This window comes from Pyrus communis, chromosome 10 (genome assembly GCF_041283825.1).
Source record: "Pyrus communis isolate YQ-2024b chromosome 10, ASM4128382v1, whole genome shotgun sequence".
Lineage (NCBI taxonomy): Eukaryota > Viridiplantae > Streptophyta > Magnoliopsida > Rosales > Rosaceae > Pyrus > Pyrus communis.
Genome location: NC_142574.1, coordinates 8,180,136 through 8,190,685, shown reverse-complemented (window position 1 = coordinate 8,190,685; position 10,550 = coordinate 8,180,136). Strand labels below are relative to the sequence as shown.

The 10,550-nt window shown below is 38.2% G+C and overlaps 1 protein-coding gene, 1 long non-coding RNA gene and 1 other non-coding gene across 4 annotated transcripts; 1 reads left to right on the top strand and 2 right to left on the bottom strand.

Moving 5' to 3' along the window:
• Positions 1-621: 621 nt before the first annotated feature.
• Positions 622-2,479, bottom strand: LOC137728015 (uncharacterized). Of its 2 annotated transcripts, none has more exons than XR_015952286.1 (2): positions 1,546-2,479; positions 622-1,415 (listed from the first exon to the last, which is right to left on the bottom strand). It is a non-coding gene; the product is annotated as an uncharacterized LOC137728015 (long non-coding RNA). The 2 variants fall into 2 exon arrangements; XR_011067908.2 differs by having other exon boundaries at positions 655-1,369.
• Positions 2,480-4,074: 1,595 nt separating this feature from the next.
• LOC137728751 (putative CoA ligase CCL6) lies at positions 4,075-10,042 on the bottom strand. The gene is made up of 19 exons (XM_068467508.2): positions 9,538-10,042; positions 9,024-9,087; positions 8,796-8,885; positions 8,457-8,513; positions 8,225-8,273; positions 7,971-8,047; positions 7,661-7,700; positions 7,479-7,573; positions 7,209-7,373; positions 6,625-6,735; positions 6,441-6,528; positions 6,286-6,352; positions 6,132-6,207; positions 5,939-6,056; positions 5,363-5,608; positions 5,074-5,213; positions 4,718-4,900; positions 4,505-4,624; positions 4,075-4,339 (listed from the first exon to the last, which is right to left on the bottom strand). The coding sequence occupies exons 1-19, from the start codon at positions 9,678-9,680 to the stop codon at positions 4,292-4,294; spliced, it is 1,977 nt and encodes a 658-aa protein (XP_068323609.2). The 5' UTR covers positions 9,681-10,042; the 3' UTR covers positions 4,075-4,291.
• On the top strand, positions 9,201-9,274 carry TRNAI-AAU (transfer RNA isoleucine (anticodon AAU)). The gene has a single exon. It is a non-coding gene; the product is annotated as a tRNA-Ile (tRNA).
• Positions 10,043-10,550: the final 508 nt, after the last annotated feature.

Below are 10,550 nucleotides of genomic sequence, written 5' to 3'. Positions count from 1 at the left end.
AGTTGCATGTGTAATTCATAAACAATTGGTAAAGTTACATAGGATTATTAAGGTAACGGCGGAACCCTAGTGCTTTACAAATTTGATTTTTAAAAACCATTTCCTTTTTAATTGATTTCTTTAAAATTGGTCTTTGCTGATTTCTTCAATTAGTTTCTTTAAAATTCGTTTTTAGTATCTAAAATTCCAAAATCAAATTTTCCAAAATTTTGTTTTAATTAATTAATTAAGAATTGATTTTACATAAATTATTTAAATAATCCTTATTGAGAACGATCTTGTATAAAGCATATTTACTACAACAAAATTGTATTCTTACAAGTATTTTGTGTAATTTTAACTTTAGTAACGTAAGTACTAAAAATCCTATCACGTCTATTCTCACCAGGAAAACAAATCAAACTCCCAAGCCAGAAGATGGTAAACCTAACTTTGGCAAGGCAAGGTAAGAATCGTCTGACAGTCCTACCTGCTAGCTTTAGCCAAAGAAGTTGTAAAATCTACGCCTACTTTACTTTTTCTTTTTTCTTTTTGGTTTTGGCTTGGATTTATGGATGAAAATCTTCGGCTGACCGACCAACAGAAAGCGCAGCTATTGCTATAACAAAAACAAAACCATAATTTTTGTAATTCCACAAACGAGCCATTTCTTAATTTAGTAGTTGTAAAATAGTTTTTGTTCAAATATTTGTTCTTGGGGCAATGTTATTTGTACACACAAAACTAACACACTTGCTTATATTCTCTAGTAAATGTCTCGGTATTGTGTATACAAATTATATATCATTGTTCATGACCGAAAAAAGAACATTATTGGTGTTCTACTCTACTTGAAACTCTGAGATAGGGTTTGAACGGGGTTCTATCACTACACTTGGTGTCTCAAGTTGAACATGGCTGTCGCCTGTTTAATGGGGTTACTACAACATATTGAAGCTCTAGTAGCTCGGGATGGATCGTCTTTTGCGACGAGTTGGTTCCCGGGTCATCCTTTTGTCCGAGTCCGTTTTGCTGTGGGTACATAAGCATTAGAACCACACCTCCAATGTGAATTGAACCAAAAGAACAGAGAATATTGGCAGCCACTGACAAAGCCGATGGGGTTGATTAGCAGGCGATCTAGACAAAAATTGTTGCTTACTAATCCCATTCTGTTTACGGTTGTGGTCACTAACTATGATGATATATAACCTCCAGACTGGCTGGAACTGCCGGGAGCGTTGATTCTTCTTATAGTGGTTGCTCCTAATTTATCTGCGGACACTGTGAGGGGCGACTGGATTGATGTTGTAATGTCTTCTCATCGCCGGTTATTTGCTGCAAGAACACATCCGGGCAGCCGGTGGGTTCAGAGACGCTTTCACCAAACCTGGTGGAATATCAAACACTGTTGGCATAATCACTATTCGTCTACCCTGTTTGGGCAATTGTACTTTGCATCATATATACACTTTTTTTATAGCAAAGGAACTCATTTTTTTCACCAAAAGAAGAAACGACATGCAACTTAATTACAACTTTCAATTCATGAGTGTAAATTGTTACCTTTCCTCTTTCCTTTTCTCCAACATGAGGCAACATAAAAGCGCTAGCCAACCACAGAAACACAAAAGTAGAACCAAACAGCAAGCTTCAAACTTCACACCTGGAAAAAAAAAAAAAAAACACAAAACAAAATTCAAAATCTTCCCCATGTTCATAATCTCCGATATCTCTTCCCCATGTTCATTATCTTCCCCATGTTCATAATCTCCGATATCTCTTCCCAGTGTGTTCATCCTCCAGCAGTACTACGTGGGCAGCACAGCTTGCCAAACCTTTGCTAATATGTCAAAGCTTCTCAAAGCAATCAAGGAATCAAAATTTGTATCATTGTATTTTCTGAAAACTATGCATCTATAATATGGTGTTTGGATGAACTTATTAAGATCCTACAACGTAGAGAACATTCAAAAGTGACAAAAATTTTGGCCAATTTTTTACAAGGTGAATCCCTCAAAAGTATGAGAAGTATCAAAATTTCCCTCTGATTTTGTACTTCCGAGTGATTCACCTTATAAAAAAATTGCCGAAATTTTCATTTCTTTGAAAACTCTGTACATTGAAGGATCTTGAAAAGTCCGTCCAAACACCAAGTTGAGGATGCAAAATTTCAGAAAATGCAATGATAGGAGTCCTTGACTCCTCAATTGCTTTGAGAAGAGACCTATTATTCTCCTACGCTCACAAACTTAGTGTGGCTTCCTCTTCGAAAGATCCTAACTTATTTCGACAAGTCTCTCTTTGTGTTGGTCATGGCTTGATCGGATAGGAGAGCTTCTCTCTACATGTTTACACTCTTTGGTGCTATGTTGGTAGGCATAAGCTCTTGGCTTTGCACCCGCACACTCATCTTTCTGCAATGCACGCTATATACATTGGTGGAAGCTTGTATTCTCACAAGGAAAACAAATGAAGCTCCCAAACCAGGAGGTAGTAAACCTAACTTTTGCAGGGCAAGGATCATCAGACAGTCCTACCTACTAGCTTTAGCCAAAGTAGTTGTAAAATCTACGCCTACTTTACCATTTCTTTTTTTTTTTTTTTTTTTGACCTTTTTCTTTTTTAACTTAAAAAAAGTAAAAAAAAAAAAAAAAAAGACCGGTTGGTGGCTTCTCCACGGCAGTTCACCCTTCCAGGGCCCAGGAAGACTCACAGAAGCATTTTATCCTCCCCTTGGCCACTATCGTGTGATTCACTAATGCTAGGAATCGAACTCATGACATGTCATGCAAAATACGGGCTTGGAATCCGCACACTCATCCAACTGCACACTATATACATTGGTGGAAGCTTGTATTCTCACAAGGAAAACAAATGAAGCTCCCAAACCAGGAGGTAGTAAACATAACTTTTGCAGGGCAAGGATCATCAGACAGTCCTACCTACTAGCTTTAGCCAAAGTAGTTGTAAAATCTACGCCTACTTTACCATTTTTTTTTTAACCTTTTTCTTTTTTAACTTAAAAAAAAAAAAAAAAAAAAAAAAAAAAAGGACCGGCTGGTGGCTTCTCCACGGCAGTCCACCTTTCCAGGGGCCGAGAAGACTCACAGAAGCATTTTATCCTCCCCTTGGCCGCTATCGTATGATTCACTAATGCTGGGAATCGAACCCATGACGTGTCATGCAAAATACGGGCTTGGAATCCACCCCAATGACTAGACCACCCCGTGGTGGTTCTTTACTTTTTCTTTTTGGTTTTTGGTTTTGGTTTTAATTTTGGCTTGGATTTATTGATGAAAAGCTATGGCTCGTCGACCAACAGAAAACGCAGCTATTGCTATAACAAAAACAAAACCGTACTTGTTGTAATTCCTACAAACGAGCCATTTCTTAATTTAGTAGTTGCAAAATAGTTATAGTTCGAATATTTGTTCTTGGGGCAATGTTATTTGTTCACATAAAACTAATACATTTGCTCTTATTCTTTAATACATGTCAGTTTTGTGTGTACAAATGATATTATCATTGTTCAGGACCGAAAAAAAGAACATTATTAGTGTTCTACTCTACTGAAATCTCTGTCTTTGTAGGGTTGGAACGAGGTTCTCTCACTACACTTAGTGTCTCAAGATGAACATGGATCTCGCCTGTTTACCGGGGTAACCACAACATATTGAAGCTCTGGCAGCTCGGTATGGACCGCCTTTCGCAACGAATTAGTTCCCGGGTCATTCTTTTTTCCGAGTCTGTTTTGGTGTGGGATACAGTACATAAGCATTAGAACCACACCTCCAATGTGAATTGAACCAAAAGAACAGAGAACTTTGGGTTGGGTTGGGAACACAAATTAATGCATAACATCTCTTACTTGTATGCTAAGCAATGTAGACGCAAGCATTTGAGGCTTCAGAAATCAGAGAGGAATTGCTTTATTCAACCTCACCTAACCACGCTGGACTTTAAGCAATCAATCAATCACTTTAACGTTTTGCTTGGTTACAAGCCTGTGCTAGTAGCCTCAGCTAAGAAGGATAATTGCTTTCTCTAAATCATGCATTCTTACTTGGAAGGAAATAAAACAAACATACACTCTGGGTAGCAGATATGTGAAATTATCGGGAATAAGAGCTTTTACATTATCTTTATTTCCACACAAACTAACTTGACGGGATCGCGCCCATCCAGTGTCTTTGTGAGTAGCAGATACCCGCTATTTTCTCACATAGTTCCTCAAATATCAGAAATAATATCTTTGGGAAATTGTGGTAAAAACGTTTGATCCGATAGCTTACAGCTTTCAACATCGCTGTCATACCCTTGCTCCTTTTCCTTCGCTGTACAGTGTATCAATACGGTCCTGCAGATGATATTCCGACAAAATATAAATTAACATTAGCTCGACAGAGAAATATCAGGGCTTGTGTTTGGAAAATTGGTTGGCCCTTAAAAAGTACTTATAGGTGCCACCAGTCATGACTTGTTGGACAAGGCAGTAGATAGAAAACGACACCAGGAGGCATACCTTGTAATATTTAAGCAGCTGTGGTCTCTTCAGTTTGAATGTTGGAGTAATGAGATCCCTCTCCATGTCAAAGGGCTTCGGTTCCAGGTGAACCGCTTTTAACAGCTCAAAACCTCGGAGCTGCAGGAATGTGTTCCAAGTTAGCTGAGTAGACATTGACATATACGCCATGGAAATTGAAACAGGGAATTGGGTGAAATATTATCAACATACTTGTTGTTTCTGACCAGTACTATTGAGCTCATCCAAAATGTACTTGCTTGCCTTCGGGTTTTGACATAATGATTTGAAATCATCGGTCAAGTGATGCTCTGCTGCCCAATCCCCCAACGCCTTAGGGTCAGGGACCACCACAGCAACAAGAAACGACTCAAAGCTGTTCCCATATACCCAAATCTGCAAACCAGAGGAAAATTCACAACTTTAGAAAAATCAAAAAACAAACCAGAGGGAACTTCCACAAATTACAAAGACCAACAAATAAAAACTCATATATGGAGGCAAATAGAGGTGGGTTCTAACGTATAGGAATGATTAACTTGTGCCCGGTCTAGCAAGTAGCAACATACCGATGTGATAAGAGGGCATTGCAAGTATTTGCTTTCAATGTTTTCTACCGCAACATATTCACCTTGCGATAGTTTAAATATATTCTTTTTCCTATCTATGATTTTCATTGCTCCATCTGCCTGCCATTCTCCAATGTCACCTGCAATAAAATCAAAGTCACCATCACATTTCAATGCAACAATTAAGCATCAACAAACTTTTCTAAGATGTCCAGTGGTGACATCTGCACAAGAAGACAAAACATTGGGCATCAAATGACAACTTTATGGCTGACTGTTTAAAGTTTACCTGTATGAAACCACCCATCAACAAGGACTTCCTCTGTTAGATCTTCTCGCTTATGGTAACCAGAAAACAAGGTTGTTCCTCTCAGGCAAATCTCTCCACGGGGTACACTGGAAAGTGCATCGTATCCCATTTCCGGCACTGACTCAAGCCTTGCTTCAATAGTTGTGATAGGGACGCCGACAGTTCCAATCATAGGAAAAACATTGCCAATGGACGTGAAGCTACCACCACAGCTTTCAGTAAGGCCTACATGTAAAAGAGTTTAGCAAGTTGTTGGAAGGTTCTTTTTCATCATGAAGGGAACTTTTATAAAACTACTGCAGATGAGTAGAAGCTCGCGTAACTGAACTTTCAAAACACACTTAATATTTCAACCAATAAATAATTTATACCAGCTTCTTCAAAGAAGACATTGAATTCATTTTAGGTCAATGTTTTGTTGTTTCCATTGCACTAAAAAATAAGTTCACTGCAAAACCTACGTCGATTAGTCAATTAGGTAAATTCTAGCAGCAGCATTCCTACAATCTCTATATCATTCCTAGATGACATAAAGCAGAGATGCTTCAAACATACCATATCCTTGTGATAAAGTGCTGCAGCTGGTGACCCTCAAAAATTCCTCTACATGCCTAGGCAAAGGGGCAGCACCAGACAACAATATACGAACTCGTCCCCCCAACGCTTGTTTTATCTACCACAAGTAACATTTTGTTAGAATGTAAAACAGCTATTCAAGAATTGAATGGCGAAGGATGCAACAACAAACCTTATCAAAGACAAGTTTGTCCAAGAGAGGTGCTGCTTTTTCTTGTGGGAGACCCTTTTCCAGATTCGCCAACTTGCTGTCAATTAAATCTTTCATTAGTTTTATTGCAGGAATGCAAACGCAAACAAAAAGGGGAGCTTCTCAGGATTCATACTAGTTATAAGCATATTGGAATAATGTCTTCTTCAATACACCCCCGGATGAAACTTTGTTGACAATACCTGCGAGCACAAAGTTTAAGCCAAATATTTAGAATTAAAAAAATTCAAAGACAGTAATTTATCGGGATCGGTATGATGTATATTTTACCAGAGTATATGCGATCATACACTCTAGGTACCCCACAAAACATAGTAGGCCTTAGTTCCTGAAGGTCCTCGAGTAGAAATCTGACATCCTGCCCAAGTTCAAGAAAGAAATCACATCAGAAACAAGTTACAGAAATTTAAGAAAACAGATAACTTTGAAAGATATACGAGTCTTATATACTTACTCCTCGCCAGAAGCCTACAGAGGATCCTTTGTAGATGCAATAGCTCTCCATTATTTGATCATATATATGGGCCAATGGAAGAAAGGAAAAATATGAATCTTCTTCCGTACACTGTAATAGAATTGATTTCATGAGATCAGTATTGTAGTTTTAATGCACTATGATTAGCAAAAGGAAATAATTTCTCATATTGCAGTAACAGAACTTCGGAAAGAAAAATTTCTGCAAATGAGCAACCTTGAATGAGCGGATGACTTTTTTATGAGCTCTAGCTCAAGTAGCATTGGGATGGGCGGGGAAGCGGTCTAGGCTCAAATAAGATATGACTTACTTAGCAAGGAATTACTACTTATAGTTTAAATAGTTGTTTGGAAAGACCAACCACAACAACATTAATTAAGGGCTACAATATAACTCCTCAAAATGCCCGTCACCAAATCACACCCAAACTAAGCATGCCAAGTGCCGGGAGCCATCCTCCCTTTTTTCTAATTTAACTTCGAGAGGCAGAAAAAACACAAATTTGGAAACTCCAGCAATATATATCATAAAAAGGCTAGGAAATAGCGTGTTAAGTTGTTTACCACTCTATCTGTTAGAAAAAGTAGTTGCTCCACAGACAATACTTCTGCCATAATTGCTCCATTACTAATACGTACACCTTTTGGTTCTCCAGTTGTTCCACTTGTATACATTATTGTGCAAATGTCAGTCCTCCGTTTCAGAGGTAGTTCACAAGCTGCATTTCCCTGAGAAAAGGTGTGGAGAGGTCATTTTACATAATTGACAAATAAGTTGGCGAATCCTTTACCAACGAAGGGAATTTATATGAGAGAGAAGTATAAACAACTTACCAACTGAGAGAATTCCTCCCAAGAAAAACAAGATACCCCCAGTCCTTCAGCTTCCTCCTTTTGAGCGCTAGAAACACTTGCAAAGCTGACAATTGCTGTAAAAAGAAAATGCATAACTGAGTTACAATCTGCAGCAATTGCACCCCAAATTCCAAACCTTCAGGGAATTGAAGATGACCGACTTTTTAAATTGGTAGAACAATTTGGAAGGCATGACAGAACCTGCGCAAAGCATTACCATATGAGCAGGACATCAGAACATATAAGAAAAAAACTGAAATTCAAAACTAAAATACCACATATGTATTGGGAAATTAAGTAAGACGGTCGTCAAACTATTTAGGGTAGAAATATCCAAAAGTAAGATTGTCTTTGTATTTATCTGAGGTTTTGGAACCAAGGAGTTGGATAGGATGCTTTTAGTACCAAACTATATGACATCAATAGTCTTGTGCATTTGTACTTAAGGAAATGGATAGAAAGCACACTTACAGCAGGGAGTTTGTTTTCTTGAACAAAAGCTATTGAAACTTCAGCATGATTGATGATGAACTCAACTGCATTAGCACCTGTAACACGAACAACCGTGACAAGTTAATCAGCTATATTTAATCAAACTCAACCACCATCATCAAAAGTCGAATTGCCCGTGGAAATGATATTAACGAAGAAAATATAAAGGTATTCTGAAAGTAATGGTGGTATACACACCAAGTTCTATTGACAAAAGAGAAGGAAAAACATACCAAGGGTGTCATAGAGTGGAACGTATGTTATGGCTTGGCTATTACAGGCCTGCAAAACATCAACAAAACATACAAGCATTACGCCAGAAAGCCAGAAAGTCGCCTTCAGTCCCCAACATCACAGTCATTCAACCGTAGTCACAGAATTTAATGTCAATATTAGCATGCATTTCGCGGAATGGAATGCATAAACACGGACATCCAATCATGAAAACGCGAAACAAAGCATTACCTCCATTGCAGTAAGCCACTGGGGGCAGTTTGATCCGTATATACCGCAACGATCTCCCTGTAAAAGTGTAAAAGATACAAAAACATCATGAGACTAATCTCAGTTTGCTTTCTTTTTTATTAGAACTATTTTCAGTACCATTATTACATCAACTCTCAACTACAATAGTACTAGTTCGACATAGCAAACTATAGATCACATCAAAACTATGGATAACTTATGAAACCATGAGACAGGAGCACATTAATGTATTCAGGGTTAACTTAGCGCCGTATTAACTTACTAACTAGTTAGTATTTGAGCGCTACCGCATGCATACTTAATTGGCATGTGACTTACAGGATTGACACCGCGGCTTCTGATGGCTGAACCCATTCGAATCGCAGCATCATAAACCTCTTGATACGTAAGCCACACATACGGACCCACCTATCATTTCCAATAAACAAATTTATTAAAAATTGGGTTTTGATAATCTTAATTGGGAAAAACAAATAAAATAAATAAATAAATTAGCTCACGGGTTTCAATGGGTTGGTGCTATTTTTGCTCAAACGGAAGCTTTACCTTTGTGTCGGTGACCTGCCGCCGCCCAAGCATTGGGTTGCTCGGATATTTCTTAGCAGAGTCACTGCAAGTAACACCAGAGTTTCAGCCATGAATTCACGCAGAAATTCGAATCAGATTTTATATGGTGATTAAAACATAGAATTATTATTAATTATACTAGCGTAATCATCAACTGGCCTATTAGCTCAGCTGGTTAGAGCGTCGTGCTAATAACGCGAAGGTCGCAGGTTCGAGACCTGCATGGGCCATTTTTTTGTTTTCTCCTTTCTGCTATTAATTTGATTTCGATCTGATGAGTGAGTGCTACGAGGAATAAATATATTTACATTTTCCTGAGAAATTTGTCTGTCCATTTTCTGAGGATCCAAACAAACAACAAGCTCAATTCAACTGCCCTCAACAGAAAAATGTGACACTGAATTTAAAGTACATTATTCTGATCCATAACGCACATCAAATTTTAACAAGACACGAAAAAAAAAGCAAGTACCAAAATGGGATGATAATGTACCTCAAAAACTGCCAAGGAGACTCCAACCCCTCCGGCAGCTCCATGAGACCATCCTTAGCGTAAATGCTCCGATACGCCGGCCCCGCCGCCGGCCTCCCGTTGGCGGCCGGCCTCGATTCCTCAACCTTCACTATGAAATCCATGGACCCTTTTACCCAACTGAGATTTCAAGCTGGTTACAAGTAAAGAACTGAGATTCTGAAACAAATATAATGGAAGGTGGAAGGGCTAGCTTCTGGTGAATGTGACCGGTAATTAATAACCAGAAGTAGAAATGGAGGTGGAGAGGTGGCGGTGGGGGAGATTAAGTCAGCTGAATGCAATAAATTTTAACCAATTTATAGCGGTGTTTATGAGAGGTGGTCTTCAAGGTAGCTGTATGGATGCATGTCTTGTAGATTGGTGAGGAATAACTGGCATTGCATTTATAATGGTAGACGGAGTTTGGTGAAGTACTTGCTCTGTGGAGTGTTTCGTAACTTTTAATATCAACGAGGCATGCTGTGATAAGATCCCCACCTAGTAATAAGTGGTTAAGTTGAGGACAATATTGGTATTCTTGGTAGTTGATCATATTCGACCTAAAATGTTTATAAGGGTATTTGAGAAGCTTAAAGGGGTGTGTCTTTATCATTTCTCATGTTTTAGGAATCATTTCTTTGCCAATTAGTCTTATGGTATAATAGTAATTTTCTTTACTTGTAAGTGAAATTTTTCAACTTTAAATTTTGTAATGACGTGTTTCATCCAATTATTCATCTGCTCTTTAGTGTAAATATATTGTTATATCAAAAATGTTGTCAAGTACATTGGAAAGGGATATCTTCGGATCCCTTCCACCTAATCATCATCATCAAACAATCCGAATCCTTGAAATTTGATCAAACGGCTAAAATTATTATAACTTTTAAAATGGGTCCGTATTTTTAGCCGTTGAATTAAATTTTAAAAATCCAGATTGTTTAATGAGAAGAATCAAGTGAAACGGATCCGGAGAGGATCCCTTTCCAAGT

Excerpts from the sequence above, each read along its gene's own strand:
- LOC137728751 (XM_068467508.2), bottom strand. The coding sequence starts at position 9,680 with ATGGATTTCATAGTGAAGGTTGAGGAATCGAGGCCGGCCGCCAACGGG. Across the intron at positions 8,048-8,224 it reads TCCACTCTATGACACCCTTG|GTGCTAATGCAGTTGAGTTC; the intron begins GTATGTTTTTCC and ends TTCGTGTTACAG. Across the intron at positions 7,701-7,970 it reads AAGAAAACAAACTCCCTGCT|GTTCTGTCATGCCTTCCAAA; the intron begins GTAAGTGTGCTT and ends TGCTTTGCGCAG.